This window comes from Convolutriloba macropyga, chromosome 11 (assembly GCF_964194025.1).
Source record: "Convolutriloba macropyga chromosome 11, txConMacr16.3, whole genome shotgun sequence".
Taxonomy (NCBI): Eukaryota; Metazoa; Xenacoelomorpha; order Acoela; family Convolutidae; genus Convolutriloba; species Convolutriloba macropyga.
The window spans coordinates 32,623,639-32,642,145 of NC_134478.1; the positions used below are offsets into that span (position 1 = coordinate 32,623,639).

At 33.6% G+C, this 18,507-nt stretch overlaps 2 protein-coding genes across 2 annotated transcripts in view; both read right to left on the reverse strand.

Annotated features, from left to right (window-relative positions):
• The window catches only part of LOC142349448 (uncharacterized), a 116,936-nt gene extending 104,712 nt beyond the window's left edge, over positions 1–12,224 (reverse strand). Inside the window, exons 1-3 of the mRNA XM_075401013.1 lie at positions 12,051–12,224; positions 2,220–2,399; positions 60–243 (exon numbers count right to left, since the gene is read on the reverse strand). Of these exons, the coding sequence (XP_075257128.1) occupies positions 60–243; positions 2,220–2,399; positions 12,051–12,188 (502 nt within the window). The 5' untranslated portion in view covers positions 12,189–12,224. The remainder of the gene's footprint in view (positions 1–59; positions 244–2,219; positions 2,400–12,050) is intronic.
• Positions 12,225–15,241: 3,017 nt separating this feature from the next.
• Positions 15,242–18,507, reverse strand: part of LOC142349104 (uncharacterized) — a 54,832-nt gene continuing 51,566 nt past the window's right edge. The window contains exon 3 of the mRNA XM_075400516.1: positions 15,242–15,371. Within this exon, the coding sequence (XP_075256631.1) occupies positions 15,242–15,371 (130 nt within the window). The remainder of the gene's footprint in view (positions 15,372–18,507) is intronic.

Sequence of the window (18,507 nt, forward strand, 5' to 3'; positions counted from 1 at the left end):
ACTGTTGATATCGCAACAAGAGTTGATTGAAAATAGATGGAAAGCGACATGAAACGTACTCGGAATGAGAAGAGAAGTTATAGGGAAGAGACAAGCAGCCGTTTTCTCCAGATTCTGTCTTGTGATATTCACCAGGAAGAATGCATTGAGAGAGTAATTAAGCAGACATCCAGCGTGGCAGAACACACCCCCACTTATCAGTCCCGTCGATGCTGCCCGAATATGCACGTTGCCATTAAAATACTAAAAGAGCAGGAAAATTGTTAATTGGATTCTCGTGATCTCTTAATGATCTCAGTCCGCTAATTAGTTTCAACCGTCACCAACCGAATTGACCAAATTTTTGAGCACCAACTCAATCATAGGACTTATTCAAATCAAATTTGTATTACCTAAACTGAAATTGGTCTTTTCTCGCTCTATCATTTACCATCAAAAGGAGATGGACATCGGGAAAAATTGACTGATTTCAAGTGTTGATTGGCAGGAAATCATCCCCAATAACTCCAGGATTTAACAAGAAAATCAGAGGTTTGTTGGGAGATTTAGCCAGCCACGCATGGGCCTATCTATGCTCAAAAAGACTGTGTTGTTTGATGTCGTTCAGATGATGAACCAGTAATTAGGGCCAATCTAATCAATCAAATATAGTCAAACACTCCAACACAAATGGAAAGAAATGCTCGGATGTCAAAAATTATGAATATGAAACACGCCATGGCAACATTTTCAATTTATTGCATAACTTTTTAAACGAAAACCTTCCTTCTTTAAGCATACTGAAGTTAAAGAACATTTTTCACGTGTTTTGACTTTCAGACAGCAAGTTAAATTTTTCGGTTTGATGTAAACAAAATTGCGGAGCTTTCTTCCAAAAATATATTTTTTAAATTTATTTAAAAAATCTTCCATGCCCTATGATTCTAACCTTAACAGATTGAACAAATCAAAACACATGAATTTCTCAAAAAATGGGAAAATTGTCCTTGTTTGGAATTAATTTTTCTTGAAAAAAATACACTGAAAGACTGATAATTTGAAAAACCTCTTACGCAGTCAAACACCTGGTCAAATCTAGCATTAAGTATATTAATTCCTTGCTTGCTTGAAGATAAAAAATAACTTAAAATAAGTGATAACCAAGCGCTGAAAGGACAACAAAACTCCAGGTACTGCCAACCTGCGGTCATTTAGTTTTTTATGGAAAATTCTCAGGAAGAACTGTTTTAGTTAATAAAAGTTTTGAAATCATTCTTTCGTTATCCTTTTAAGCATCGATTAAAGCATAACTTGATTCAACATAAAACGAAATGGTTTGCCTGACCAGATGTATGATTACCAAGCGTTCCCGAGTCAAAGATTAATTGAAATGAAACAACTATTCAAAGATATTAAACGATCAATCATTTGATAATTATCACTGAAGTCCGCTGGATCGAATTGTGCTCAAAGCTCATGAATTACTAAAATGCTTGGTTCTTTTCGGCAGTTTTGAATTTATATATTATAGAATATCATTGTCATGGTAGAGGCGCGAACCTGAATCCCTGGTATCTTTGCCATCTCTTATCACTATCTATCAGGTCTTCTTGAAAACATTTCTTCACGAAAAACATTTTATCATTTTATACGAAATGCTCCTAAATCTATAATGCGATGGAGGGTAATGGTTTCATTTATGCAACAGAACTGAAAAGGTGCTGATATCAAGCACCGGATATTCTCCATTTGTGCCCCATCACGTTGTGCAACCCCCAGTTACAGAGCACGTGCCATTACATAGTGAATAACTATTTGGCTCCTGCGTCAAGACGCACACCCATTAAGCTTGGGGGGCTGAAACTGGAAAGTCAAAAGAACCAAATGCAATAAGAGATAATCGGAACAGTTGGTGGAAATGTTTAGATAATGCGCTCAAAAATGATAAAGATGCGCTGAAAACGCCCATAATTTTTTCAAAAAAAATAAGAGCGTTAAGCGCATTTCAGCGAGTTCAGCGCACTTTTTACAACTTGATACGCTAAAAATTAGCTGATTTGTTGACACAGGACACACTGAAGGTCATTTTGTTAATGTCGCGCAGACTTTTTCATCGATGTCTGGTCTGAGATCATTGCCAACCAGAGTCAGATTTGGATGTTAATCTTTCAAGATCTTGTAAAAATCTTGCCAGAGTAACATATCCGATCTTGACTAGGGACTTTGACTGGGATACCAACCTTGTCAGATGTTCCTATGTAGCAACAGAGGAATGTAACTGCAGATGCAACTACAGTCAAGGTCATGTGGTTTTCCTCGTCCTCCAGGTAGGGATCTAGTAACAGGAGAGTGTGGAATATGACGAGAAGGAGTAACAGACAGATGAAGCAGCCAGGCCACAGAATGTCAGAGACGTGTTCCTACAAATATAATTAAAAAAGAGTTAAATATAGCAGTGATATCCGGGGTCGAGGTTATAGGTTGAATAATTGTAAGAAATGCGGTGATTGCGGTGAATGCGGTGAAAACAAATATTTCACCGCATTTCTTACAAAAATTCACCGCGAAATTCAACGCATTTTTTACACAAATTCACCGCATCAACTTTTGTGGCAAATTAAGGTAAGAAATGCGGTGAATATGGTGCAAAAAATAATTCACCGCATTTCTTACAAAAATTCACCGCAATCGTTTTCCAACGTTTATTTAATTTCCCAAGAAATATGATGGGAGGCAGTGACAGTTGGCGCAGTGGAATAAGGAGTTAAAGACATGCAGGAGGTAAGAGGTTCGAACGCGTGTATGGACGTGTCTTTTTTGTAGTAATACCGAGAACGCAGTGAAAATAAATAATTCACCAGCATTCACCGCAAGCAAAAGATGCAAGAATTACGTGGTGAAAATTATTTTTATTCACCGCATTACGAAAACTCACTGGTAAACTGTAACCCGGGATATCAAACAATGCTACAACACAATAAGGAGGCCCGGTAATGTGCGTTCGCACATGATTTCACGATCCCGCCTATCCATGTTTTGATTTAATTGTATACCAAATGAAGAAGAGAAAGAAAACGTTCACAAGTTCACATATCTTCACATATCAATTCGCACAAACAATTAAGTGAAAAAATTATGTTGGATTAGACAACCCATGAGACTCTGTAATTCAGTCGATGAGACGCTCTCATAGGAAGCGACTGAGACTTTTGGCTGTCCGTAAATTGTCGGACGACTGCAAAAATAACTCAAAAACCAAAAAAACTAATTTAACTTAAACAGAGCACGGTGCAGCAATCATTGAAGCCATGGGCTAACCATAAAGAATATTTTACATCGTTAATATTGAAATTTTTAACGTCAATTGGAGGACCCCATTAGTGGGATTATGTGGAAATGAGACAAAAACCTCAGAAAGGGCAATTATCCAAAAACCACACTTTTTTATGAAAATGCGTAGTACCAAGCCAAGAAACCATTAGTTTAAAATAAAACTATTTTAAAGATTGAAACTTGGTTTACTGGAAACAAGATGCGACCTGTTGTAACAGAGACTAAGCTACAAAACTGAAAGAAGTAAAAAATTGTGACAAAGCTCTAAAATCCACTGATTTTCTTAAAAGAAATATTTTCAAAAAATCAAACAATCCAAAAACTTTCAGCTTGAAACAAGAACAGATCAGTTTGCAACTCATCGCGAAATTTGTTAGAAAAAACAGCAAATACGGACAGTACCTAAAATTTCACGAACAAATTATCGAAGTCACAATGTTGAAGCCATTATATCTGTAATAGAGTAAAAACCATTAAGAATATTAAAATGACAAAAGGGATTGAATAATTTGCTTGGGTCCCTCGATTTTAAATGGATCTTCTATATAAAAGATCTTTCTGGAAAAGACAAAAAGACAACAAAAAGAACCACAATTATTGACCGGTATCCAAAATTTGCAAAATTCTTATGAAAAACGTTTTTAAGCTCTGTAGACATCTGTCAAATTATAACGAACAGCAAACATAGGGTTTAGAGCAACAGCAAATGGATGAACTCTGTCAATAATAAGAATTAGTTACATGTTGACGACCAAAAGAGCAAGATTTCAGTGAATAGCCTTTAGTTTTAACGGCTACGCATCGGTGTTCTTGCAAAAATTATTATGATTAGTTGCCTCTGATTGTCTTTCTTTTTGTTGTGGTCCGGTATATTAATGAAATTCAAAACCGTTGATAGCTTCCACGGATGTTTAACTGAATCTGTTTCCTTATTTCAGTTTATAACTATTGATTTTAAAAGCTTTTGATAAAATTTCTTTTAAAAAATTCTATTTGGTATTCCCTTTTTCTGTTCTCAGAAAAAAATCAAATTTGAAGTCTTTAAAACCATTAGCTAATCAAAGAAATCGGGAAATAGATTCACTTTATTATCCGTGGAGGCAATCAAGAACTCTGATTGTCATGCATATGCCGAACGAGAAAAAAAGAACAAGAATTAGAGGCAAAAAAATTCCGAATAATTTTGAAAAGCGTGGATTCGCAGCCGTTAAAACTACAATTCATTCAGTTAAATCTTTAAACAGGTTCCTTTCCGCATTCTTTTAGTTCCAATTGGAGCAATTCTTAATATGATTACTTGAAAAAGATTCAGTTTAACACCCGTGGAGGCAATCAAGACCTCTGATTGTCATGCATTTGCCGAACGTGAAAAAAAGAACGAGAATTAGAAATAAAAGAATCCTAATAATTTTTGTGATAGCATGGATAAGCAGCCGTTAAAACTATAATCTATTCAGTCAAATCTTTACACAGGTTTTTGCGCATTCTTTCAGTTTCAATTGGAGCTATTCTTAATATGAGTACTTAAAAAGATTCAGTTTAACACCCGTGGAGACAATCAAGGTCTTCGATTGTCATGCATTTGCCGAACGAGAAAAAAGAACGAGAATTAGAGATAAAACAATCATAGTAATTTTTGTGATAGCATGGATAAGCAGCCGTTAAAACTATAATCTATTCAGTTAAATCTTTAAACAGGTTTTTGCGCTTTCTTTCATTTTCAATTGGAGCTATTCTTAACATGAGTGCTGGCAAAGAGAAAAAATAAGTGCCTCAAGTACAGGCAAATATACAGATTTTCACGAAGCTCTTATGAAATTTCGTAGTAATAAATCCAAAAAACCTCTATTTAAATAAAAAAAACCACTATAGGGAGTATTTTTATTTCACTTGGAATAAGTTTTCCTCTGTAGATATTGAGAAAAAGTTACATATAGACAGAAATAAGATTGACAGAATGACAAAATTCAAAACTTCGCTGACATTCACTTAACACAAATCTATTCAAAGTCATACGAGGGATTAGATAACAACTGGAGGCATTATATAGGCTCAACTGCAACTCCCTAAAAACCCAATTGTATCTTCAATTAGCAGGACGTAGTCAGTAGGCTGAAAAGATTGACAAATGAATTCAAAACAAAAGGAATAAATTAAAATTTACAAATTACAATGTCAAAGCCCTAAAAACTATGAGCTTTTCTCGGAAGGCCAAATATTTTTTCTTCTGGTTTTTTTTGTAAATAAGATCGGTTATTGATTGGACCGTGATTTAAAATCCTTCTCGTCAGTAACCAACATTGAAAAAACAAAATTGCGAAAACATTTTCAAAAAGACCGCGCCCTAATATAATCCGGATAATTATTGATTATAAGAATCAACAACGAGTTTTGCTCGGCAGACAAAAACAATTAGTTATTCCATATGTTTTCAAAATGGATCAATTAGCAAATGAAACTTTAAAAAAAAACTACGATTAAATCATGCATTTTGTATAATTATTAGATTTATTTTTGGAAAAACCGCCAGAAATTTATTCCAAAAAATTCCAATAGGTTTCCAATATACAGCTGTCGTTATTTGGAGTTCTCAAAGATTTTGGCAGCAGACGTTAATTCTCTACTTTCTGTAAATTTTAACCAAGAAGGATACAAAAGCGTATTTGGAGCTCTTTTTGAATCAAATTCGAAGTATCAAATTCGAAAAAGTTAGCACAAATATTAAACAAAAAACTGGGATAAAACAAATTGGCGAATCGTTTTTATCCCTAAACGTAAAACCAATAACATTGTTTTCAAAAGTATTAATAAACTTTAGAAAAATTTGGTCAAAAATTACGGAAAATGTGAATGCAAACAATGGAATTCACTATTTTTCCCAAAATATAAACCTCGCTAACTCCCTGTAAAAAACCAAAATAAAAAAAAAATAAATAAATATTCTACGCTTGACGGATTTCTAGTGATACCTGTCTCAACTCTCTACGATGAATATATCGATCGGCAAAAATTGACTGAACAAAAAAAATCCATTTGAGTATATAATGTGGGTAGGAATACACATGTAGGGCGGAACAATCAGCAAAGTAGTTTTGCAGGAGATGGAACCAGAGACCAAAACTCAAACTGTGGAACCCAAGTTGGGAAAATTGACAGGAAGTGATTAAAAACATTTGCAGAATGCGTTTTCGTTCTTGTATCTTATTTTGTCGCTTTCTTTGGATCTAAACAACCAATTTTTTTTCAATCTCATCGGTTTTTAACGTAAGATAAAGAATATTTTTAATGGAAAGCAATAAAAAAGTGTTATTGTTTCATCGCCGTCTTTAATCATAAAAATAACGTCATATTGATACTTTATGAGCTTAATTCTGAAGGTATTAGGCCACCAAGTAATTTTTTAAATAATTTTGGAGTTTTTCTTAGGACTTTGTGGGCAACGGCGACAATATCTTATTGCATTTTCGCACTTGACAGTTATGTCGACAATTGACAAGAATGTCGGAAAATACATGAATTTTTCACTCATTTGAACGGATAGCTTAATCAACTTCCAAGACTTCTGGCGTGTAAAAGTGATAGCATTCTAAGTGTACACTGGCAAATTTGAAGTTAGCCTTGTCTTAATTGGTTAGACCCAATAAATTAGGGAGCATCAACCACCAGATATTTATTGTTTGTTCCGACCCCACTTGTGGGGGAAGGAACTATATACTCAAATGGGTTTTTTTCAGGCAATTTTGACCCTTCGATATATTCATCGTAGAGAAATGTGAGTGGTATCATTAAAAAGCTCGTCCAGCGCAGAATTCGAAATTAAAAAGATTTTTTTTTTAATTTCGTTTTTTTTTTCGAGGATTTATCGAGGATTGAATTTTTGTGTGAACACGGGATATTTGGCATGATTTTGTTCATTTTAGTGTAAATTTTCTTAAATTTAAGATCTTTTTTATAAGAATATTAATTCAAAATTACATTTCAGACCAAAAGCTGAATCAATTTTTGATAGACGAAAGGCGAAGAAAAACCTAGTTTTGGTCTTATAGGGAAGCGTACCATCAATAAAAAATTCGAATTCTATTTGAGAGCTCTTTTTTTAGAAAACTTTTCATATTTATTTGAGCCCAATGAACAAATAATTTGTTTTCAAGGAATCGCTCGTGCTTTCTTTAGCTTCGACTATGAGTTTTTGTAGTTCAAATGGATTTTTTTTCTTTTTGAGGCTTTACTAAAATTTTTGTATCCTATGGCATAAACTTGTCGACTAAAAACGCAATAAGTTTTGTAATGAGCATTAGGTGAACCTATCTAGAGCTCTGAGTGGACAGCTAATGGTTGTTAAGTCTTTACAAATGATTATTCGACAAATTCTTTTAACATTAACAGATAAAAAAAACTTATTTTCGTGAATTGTAAGTAAGTCTCAGTAATGACATAATTCATCTGTTTAAAGGCTTTTTTGTAAATATTTTTTATATGACTTCAATGCTACAAGACTTCAAATTCTTTTTTATAAAAAAATTGTTTATTTCGTATTATTGATTCCTCTTGAAATCTTATCACATTATACAGATATTGATCTCTCTCATGGTCTTAGGGAAGACGTTCAATGGGTCATGGATAAAGTGTTCAGAGAAGAACTTACGGTTTAAATGACTTCGACACTTTCTCGAACTTTTCTACCTAAATTTTGGTTTTTGCCTGTTTTTGTTCTTGTTTCCATAGTCATAAGACTTATTGTGCTGCCTCATAGACTACCTGTGCATGACAATTATCCTTGCCCTGCAATGAAGTCGAAACTGAGCGTATTTATTGACTTACGTTGAAAGCTTTGGAATATAATGGCTGTTAAGACTTTAAAAATAGTTTTTCGAAATTTTGTTTAACATCAACAGATTTTTAACTTTTTTCGTGAACTGTAAGTCAGTCTTACTAATGACCGGACCTCCTTTTTTCTACTCAAACAAAACTTAATCTAGTAAGCGGTTTTATCTTCCAGTTATTGGTGTGATGACTTCGATGCAAGAGTTTTCATTTTTTTGAAAAATGTTTGGATATTTTTTGTATATTTGGTTTTTTTGGATTCCTAACACATTATTGTAAAATTGGTAGATGCATTAGCTTAGAGAACAGTTCCAATAGATTTTAATTAAAGTTTTGACAGCAAAGGCTTCGGATTTAAACGGCTTCGACACTTTCTTCTCGCACTTTTAAAATTTTGGAATGCTGCCTGTATTTGTTGTTGTTATTTTCATAGTTAAAGACTTATCCTAATGTCCTATTGATGACATGTGAATGACCAACATCGTTGTCGTCTTATCGAGGCATAACTTAGCGTTTTTATGAGCTGCCGTTGAAAGCTATTGAATTTAATGGCGTTGATATTACGGTTTTTTCTCAAAAATTTCCTTGTTTCAATGTGTTTGTTCATATTTGTTGGTTGTTAGACAAATGATATTGCCACTAATTACTTTACTGATAATCGTAAATTTTTTTAAAGAAAAGCTCCATTTTGTAGGGGTTAGACTCTTTTCTCGCTCATTTTCTGAATTTATGTTGTTTTTGCCTGTTTTTTAATTCTTTAGGAAGTCGTAAAAAGCTGATCAGTCTCATAAGCTTGTAATTGAGGACTAAAAGAATGATGTCAACCGAGGCAGTCAGTTTATAGCGAATAGTCAGATATAGCGAATTGAGACTATAGCAAAAATTTGGGATATTATACATTTTAAGTATTTTTCAGGATTTTTCTTTTTTTGTCAGCTTTTTCTTGTTCTTTTCGTCAATGTGTAGCTTAATCTCATCCTTGTGAGGTCCCATGCAATTCCTTGTATCTTAAAAACTAACAAGTTTACTGATATTATGACGTAACTGATGTTTTGTTTGTTGGAAAATATGCCTTTTCATAAAGTTTTGTGAGTGGTGTTTTTATGTTTCTTTCTCTCTTCCTTTAGCACAAGCGCGTAATAACAGATCCCAATGGTTTTCAAAGGTGGCGCAATTGAACTTATTTATTCATTGAATATAACTTTAGCAGAATCTCTATAGATCAAAATTGAAATGGAAATACATAATATTCAGATAATGGCTAATGTTTTTAGTGGCTCCACTAACTTGTGTGTTCGCAATTTTTGTAATTTGTTGTTCGTAATTACTGAGTTCTTCTGCATCTATAGTCCATTCCTATGGCTTAGTCTAACAAAATACAGGTCTTATTGATTTTATTATGACTTTTTAGTAAATTTTTCAAAAATTATTTTGTTAAAAGCTAATGACTTTTAATGATTTTTAAGAGTTTTGAATATATTTGGTTTAACAAATGTTGATTGATTTTTGAATTTCGCCTCCTTTTTTTCTTCTTATGGCCAATTAAGGAAAAATCCCATCTGCTGTGTAGTTAGAAAAAGTAAATTTGTGTACTTAGTGTTTTGTCTGATAGTAATTTGACGGTGTTACTAGGTGCTTTTTAGATGTTGAGTTTTTGCCGTGAAATTTTTCTTTTTGCTTTTTTGTTGTTGTTGTTGTTTTTGTTTCTCGTAGTCTTTTTATTAGCAGATCTCGTTGTAATGAGGCTTGACATTATTTAATTCAAATATTAGTTTGGTTGTGTAACGAATTTATTTTTGATTATCTCTTTGTGAAAAAATGTGAGTCAAAAGACAGTTAATTCAAATATGTCGATGAGAGCGGGTCGGAGTATCATGTGCAAACGCACATTAACGAGCCTTCTTGTTTAGTTTATTTATTAACTTCAATATTAAACATCCGACTAACGTCGGACGGATTGCTCTCAAACGACTAGCGAGGCAAACGATTTAAAGGGGGCATAGACTGGAGAAACTTTTATGGTGCAAAACAATTCGACTGATGAGTGGTTTGCACCCCGGATCTCTCAGATAAGCATCGAGGACACTAAACTGTACGTTACACCTGCTATGACCTGTATGCGCTCAAAATCTGTTGTTTTTTCTAACAGACCTAGCGCAATTCAAATCACTCAAAGAACTGGAAAGTGAGGTGTGAAAAAGTCACTCAAGAAATAAAATCTAACTAATGTTCTACAACAAAACGGTCAAAAAAATTTTGCATAAAAAGACACACGTTTACAAAAATTGCTTCAAACGTACTTCGAGAGCAATTAAAAATAGCTGAACATAAATTTTTTTCAAACTTAGAACTACTTAGTTACTGATTAATTTTACAATTATTATTTTTGAAATTGGTATCATAAAATTGATTTTGATATATATTTAACTTTTGATTCATTATTAACCATCAGTCAAATCATTCATCCTGCAGCATCCCGAAGTTGAGTTTGACTTTCCAATAGAGAATCAGGCCTCAACTATACTAACAAACTCTTAGTGGCCGGTATGCAAAAAATTGAATGAACAGAAATCAAAACTTTGATAGGAATTATATTTTTTTAATATTCGCTTACAAGATTTTTTAGAAATTTGTGTAGTTAATAGAAACTTTCTTGCTAAAGAAAATTATCTGTTATCTCTCAATGTTGTTATTCAAAATGTCAAGAATTCACTATCTTGAGAACTGTTTCACACGCTCTCACGTATTCAAATTTCCTAGACATTTCCTTTTTAAGTCTTTCGCATGTTTTCACATTGTTGGTCACCACTTCAATTTAATAGTCAATAGATTTTGTATTAATTATTTCAGTTAGTTACTAATTTTACACAAATTAGTAACATTTATTTCATCAAAATCACAAAGTGATTTTGCTCACAAACCTTTATTTCACAAAATCAATTCATTGAACTTTTTTTCTTTCTTCTTAAATGAACCCTTCTGGCCCATCGAAAATTACAGACATTTTAACAACGAATTTTTTTCAGTTTTCACAATTTTGTCAGTTGGTTATCAGTTTAACTTTAGCAAAAGTTCCTGAAAATTCCTCGCTATATCGAGTGTAATTTTTTTAAAACGATTAATTCACTGATTTCATACAAGTTCCCCACATAGTGGAAATCAATGGCATACTAACTAAGAAAACTTCTAAATTGGGGTTTGAACTCAAGTTATGAAGTTTTTCTCTCTAATCTTCATCTTGAATTTAGCGACAACCCTCTTTTTAGGAACAATTATTTGAAAGACATCTTCGTCGTCCGTTTTGTCCTTCTGTCAGCTATAATCAAAGATAATGCTATCGTGAAACAAATAATTTCGTAATCGAACAAATAACTGTTGTTTGCTAGATTGTGTTTCATTTAAAGTTGTCACAAAGAATTTTCTTATGTTGAAAAATAACCAACAGTGGAAACTGAAGACGACAAAGTTGAAAGTCATCGTCTTGACATTTTGAAAACGAAGTATGTTAAGCGTAAAAAGCGGGGATTGATCCTGAAACAATTGTATTGTCAAGATCGTGAAAATCGTTAAAATGAATTTATTTAACATTTTACGGGGTAAACGTGCTGGCATGAAAGATCGCAATTACATAGCAAATCGCAATTAGAACTTTTTATCACATATATCTAGATCAAATAAAGGAAATAGCACGGAAGAGATCTCAAATAGTTTTCAGGAAAAGTTTGTCCTAATCAAGGTATATTTACTAAGACCATACCAAACAAAAATTTCTATTTCACTTTGATATTGATTGATACTTTTTGTATTTTAGGTCGGACTCTATGTTGGATTGTTTTTTGTGAAGCACTAATCTTTTGTCAATCTTTATAGATGATTGACCTCTGAACCTGGGGAGGGAACAGTTCGCAACTAACCGACATTTCCTCGTCTGTCTTGAGCATGACTCCCTCTGACACAACTGAAAATGAGCTTTGATGGGAAGTGACGCAATGAGCTTGTGACTCTGCCTGTCGTACACTCTCAACCCCATTGGTCGAGTAGGACTTGTGCATTGCACTGTAGTATCCACACCAGTTCGTAACTGTCGTTTTAACGGTTCCTGAAGTATCATAAATGAGCATCAAGGTTGCGGCCCATGACTCGAGGCCACTCTGATCCGGTTCTTTTGTGTCGCGGGCAGTGTGCCCTATGTGCAGCTATGGTCAGAGCTTCGGTGGTTTATTATTTTTAGTTAAATAAATCTTTTTCAATATAACGTTGCTGAACATCATAAATTCGCCAAACATTGAAAAAAAATAAGTCTCGTGTCTTTTGGCGTACAAGCTTCTGTATCGTCTGTACGCATCTTTTAGATTCTATTGGTGCGCCAATATATAGTTCTCAATCCTGAGCGTTCATGTAAAATTTTCTATGATATAAGGTTAGCGCTTCAAATGTGCAAATTTTACAGCGATTAAGAAACGACATTAACTAACACTTCTTATAGCAAATACTCGAGACAACGCTTCTTAGAAACGATTCTCAGGACCCTGAATGGATCCATCCAAGAAAAGCAGAAACTTCTTGTGTGCTCTTTTGCTATGCTCTAGCCGAACAATTAAGGATCTTACGTGAGAACTTTATAAGGTTCCATACAAAATTAATTATGCAGAGAAATTTTGCAGTCTCGTTAGCTAACCATAGTCTTCATGCAAATTTTTGATATGGTTTCGAAGAAGCATTTATGGTGGTCGACCCGGGTAGTAAATGACGATCTCATAAAAACTTTGGGTTTTTCTTTGATGCTTGCCTGAGGGAAAAAGATGATGCCGACAACTTCGTATAATCAAAAACCGCAGATTTTTCACTAGGTGCGTCTATTAGAAAAATGCAAAATTTGATTGCAATAAAACTTATTCATTGAAATTCTTATCAAGATCTAATTATTTTCCGAAAGTTAAGAATGTGTTTCAAAAAGCGAGATCTTAGCCAGATCAGATAACTCTTCCCTGGTAATCAAACTTGCTCGGCAAGCAAACTAAGATAACTCACGGTCATATAAGAGCCGAAAAATTTGACTTTAGTATTATATTGCAATGCATGTTTAGAATCTTGTATAATTTTGTGACATTACTCACATCCACATGATGCTCATTTTATTGTAATTAGGAACTGTCCCAACAAATTTGTCCTATTAACACTGGGCAAAGCTAAATTGCTAAGCGGGGAATTATTTTTAGGCAACAACAGTTAACCATTTAAGAAGCTCGCGCATAATTAAAACAATATAAATTTGAAAGCAAAAACAGTGAAGACTCGTTGATGTGTTTGGAGAATAATCTTAAATGAATTATTATGCCATAAAATTCTGCTAACGTTTTTCTTTCAACAAATTGTGCTCGAGATAATTGTGTACAGTGAAAATTCTGAAAATTATACAATTTAAAATGTCAAAAAGGCCGTTATGAGCCTATAGCAGTACAACTTAAAATTATGACAGTATGTCAAGTAATAGACTAAAAATTTCTTCTTGTCTCTGGAGCACAAACAGTATGAGTTGAGTAATTCAGCAGAGAATTTTTACAGCAATTGAGAGTTTTTAAGTTGAGAACTCTGACTAATTTATGTTTACAAACGTTTCCCTAAAAAATTGTTCCGACTGCATTTGCGTTCAGAGGGAATACTTGCTTAACTAGTTATTTTGTTCAGCCGATTTTGGTCGAATTTGAAATTACAAATTTCTTTTGAAATTTCATCTTTTTTTATTAGTTTTTGAGGTTTATAATTTTCTTAAAAGAGATTTCACATTTTTGACCATTTTTGAAACTTTTTATAAATTTTGCTCAGTTAGGTAACCATTCTCAACATTTACGGGATATAGTGTACGATATCGGGGTATAAATCTCGGATCCCATATCAATTGATAGCTGATCATATTTATCGAATTTAAGCAACTCAAACTTGCAGTTTGTTTTTCGCTTATTCAGTTGTTTGGCAAATTTTTTTCGTTTACAGCTGGGCATTTATTTTGACAACTGACATTTCCAACTGGTTTTCTGAAAAAGCGTAATTGAAAAAACTTGTGTTCATTTAACAAAAAATGATTATTAAATTTTGCTTCGAAACTAATATCAAATTTAGGAAAATATTTGCCCTGCATTATAGTTTTATCGATTAGTAAGTGAATCTCACTTCAAAGATGATATAGCTGCTTCATATTTGAACAGTGTCCCGTGCCTGTCTTTAGTGGCCTTATCTTTTCGAATTTACTGTGTAGGAATCTATCAAAGCTTCAATAACAAAATATAAACTACTTCATTGGAGGCTGTCTTTCTCTGCTTTTAGTTGGCAGACAATTGAAACAAGGTTGTGGATCAGTGGAATCGTAACATTATGTGCCATTGCACATTGGTGAGCTTCCTTGTCTTAGTATCGTTTCTTAGCTTCAATGAACCATTTACTTGTTGTGTGGCTACTAATCCTTATATACGAATTTGCATAGGAAAAACTACTGAGATCATTTTATGGTGGTCATTCCGGATAGCCAAAATTAGATGAAAATGTAGGCAGTAGAATATGAGATCCATCAAAGACGGGAGGGAATGGAAATTAAGAAAAAGTTTTATTTCAAAAAATGTTTAAATAAAAATTGTCAGCATTAAACAACATCTTTTAGATAATGTCAAGAACCATTACTGGTTTATCTCGGTAAATGATTTAATGAGTCTTGTATATTCCCAATTTTTTTCTCAGATGTTATATGGTTATAAACTTTTCTAGAAGAGGGCGTCAACTTAAAGTGCGGTAAAAACGTTGAGATCATCTTGTTTTTTTGCCAGAACGTCTGTGATATTTGTGATAGTTTTGGTGAAATTGATGCGCACTTAGCAGTAACCTCTATAAGAGATAATGCAGCAAACAATTATTTCTCACACTTTTTAATGTAAAAATGATTTTTTTAACTGGACCTTTTTGGAAATGAAAATTTTATTGAAAAAGTATTGTTCGTTGCAACTGGTGAAATAAATTTACACACGGCAATAATTATCTCACTGATATTGTAATAATATTTTAACTACGGTTTGCGGTAACGAACTTCATTTTTAATTTCAAAAAGTAGAAAGACCTAGCCTTGTTCATTTGTGTAAGGATGAGCGTCGTCGAAGTTGAGAGTGTAATTCATCACAATGTCAGATTTCTCTTCACCGTTGATGAGACGAATTGAAGCTGCTACCACATCCGCAACTCGTGAAGACCTGCAATTAGAAATTGCGGATAGTTTACCATAACTACCAACCCGACAACAATAACCCAGGTTATGGTCTCAGGTCGAAAGCAACCTCAGATCAGACAATCACAGAATGAAGAAACTGCTGATCAGACAATTGGAGACCCGAGAAACTTCTGATCAAATTTTATCCGGAAAATTTTTCCAAATGTTTTTGCTAGGTTGCATAGAAATGTTGAGAATAGCCAGAAAACCCGGTATTTGTAGTCTGGAAATTCCTCGTAGTGAAATAGAGGTCATTTTGTTATTAGACATAAACATTCAGATAAGCTCCGATACTACTGTCATCGTTCTATTAGCTGAATGTTACATCATAACTTCACTGATTTCAATTTCTAGGCTGAGCAGTATAGCCAAACAAAACAAAAAACGTCGACTAACTAAACTTTCTGAGCCTCATTGTAACTAGTAACAGTTTTTTAATTGAAAACGGGTAACGAATTGTGACTGACAATTTTTCAAGTAGTACACTTTTTTATTTAAAATGAAAATTACAAATCCAAAAGCACAACTTAACAAGCCAGTGAATGGTTTATGCTCGCTCAGATCTTTGATTGTTCGAAAAATACTAAAAAAAACGTTATTGTAATTTTTTATGCTGCAACGTAAACTTGCAATAACTTCCTTTTTACTCTCGTAATGAACACTTAGCAACAACTAAAAAAGAAGGTCTTTGTCAAAAGATAATTTTTGTACTTGATTTCTCCTTTGAAAATACTCTTATTGGAGCAGAGCTTTTGTCGTAAAAAATGGTACCATATAAAAGCATCCTAGTAAACAGAAGCTTATCGAGTTGGCAAAACAAGAAGAACGTAAATTTGTAAATTGAAATTGCTCTGTAAGATCTTGGTTTTTGTAAGCGCTGCGTCTATCATAGGCCTGAACCATCGCAAAATTGTCCAAGAACCACATGGAACCAGTGTTTTACAAAGATCTTATTGATTGCTCTAGTATTGCTATTAGTTTCTATATTTTAGCAATTAAATTTTTTATGTGGTCTTCTCTGCGATTGTTCGCTTGACTGACTTTTCGTCCAACGTATGTGGCTTTTCTTCCTCGAAAATTGGATAAACATGTAGTGCTTGGAAAGCATTAAGTTATCTTAGAATCCTAAGCCTTACTACACTCTAAAAAAGCAATTCACCGGAACTATCAGTCAAACCTATCCCCCGTATTTCGCTCACATCCCCCCAATGCTAGCATCCCTAAACAATCCCCGGCTGGATAATATTGAAGTCACTCGCTTGCAGGTCGTTTGATAGCATTTTTCCCGACGTTAGCCGGTTATATTTAATCTATCTCAAGTTTTTTTCATCGTGAAACGTGAGATTTTGATGGTGGATTTAAACTATACTTACGGTGACCTGGGAAAAGCGGGTTTTCATGGTGACAGGGGTGCTTTCGAGTGCTCTTGTTATTAAACGGTAGAAAAATAATCAATTAACCCTAGTTGGTAGGAGTGAACAAATACGACTGAAAAACAATATAATAGTTATTCGTTATGCTCAACCTGTAACGCAGCAAAGCTTCAAATTGTTTGGTTTTGTCAGTATAACGGGTTTTAGAAGTAAAAATTGATATTATATTGGAGCAAAGCTCCGGTATGCTTGGCTTAAACAAGTGGGAAACAGTTGGCTAACATTCAACAAAAAGTTACAACAAAAACAGGAAGTCCCTTAGTTAGTTCACGTTTACGTAGCTTTGGTTTAAAACCGCACATATTCCTACGTATAAAACAAAACGTACCGATAAAGTCCACTTTAAAAAACGCACTTATGAGGATTTGGTACGTTTGAAAAACTTACACAGGGATGATACGGGCGGCAAAATCATTAAGTATTTGTAATTTTGATTTATCTACAACCGAAAATGACACTTTTCCTTCATGACACTGGTTCTATATTGTCAAACCTGTGAAACTCGTGACTTTAAAATATTCGTATTCCAAAAATAGTTTACTTTAAAACAATTTTAGGAGTAAAAAAGTTTTGAAATCACGAGTTTCACAGGTTTGACAATATAGGACATTTTAATTTAAACTCCAAGAAATATATATATATATATATATATATATATATATATATGGCAACATTCAAGAGCTTTGAGACTCAATCATGTTCTGCTGTTCTGACCGAACACTCAATCTCACTATAAATCTGACGACTTAACTGTGAAATCTTGCAATTTTTTGCAAGATTATAGTGCATGTGCCGTGGGATAATTTGAACTCAATCCAAATAGAACATCAAAGCGTCGGGTGAAATCAATCAAATTTTTATGTTTTTCTAAATTTGGTTTAAAAAACGTTCCCTCTTTGATAGCCCAGGTTGACCACCTTAGACGAAACTTTGAAAACTTACTAAGACTTATACGGTGCCGTAGAAAACTTAGAAAACTTTGTACGGCACCGTATAAGGCCGTAATAAGTTTTCTACGGCACCGTATCCAGTTGAGGTAATTGGCAATTTCTAAAGTCTTACTTCCTAAAATCGGTTTTAAAAAAAACTATTATCTCATACAAGTCATTTTTTCAATAATTTTTGGCACTTTTCACATATATGAAAAATTAAAAAACTTAGTACGGCGCCGTATAAGGCCGTACCAAGTTTTGTAATTTTTCCAAAGTGTTTTTTCAGACATTAATTTGTTCTGCAGGTACACATAACGTTCAAAAATTTTACTTTGAATTAGTTTGAAATAGCAAAAACCTGTTACGCCCCTTGTGAGGCCGTGCAAAACTTTGGAAGTCTAATGATACCTTCTGCAGTTCATGTCATTAATCAACCAGAAAAAATTCAGTTCCAATTATCCACAGTAGCTGGTGAAAAAATACCTAAAAACAGGCCCACATTTTATAGGAAAGAAAAGAAAAATTAAAGAGTTTTTTTTGCGTTCGTTTCAATTAAATCTGTTCTGGTTTCAGAAGAAAATTTTTTATTCAAATTTTGGCTCATTTGAAAAGTCAGTTACCTTTGGGCCTTCACAACAGCAAGAGCCGTCTTGCAGATCTACAATAAGATAGTTTAAACTATTTACAAGAATGATTTAAGAAGAATCTTCAAATGCGCAACAATAAATTCATTTGATCGCTTTAAAAAAAAATA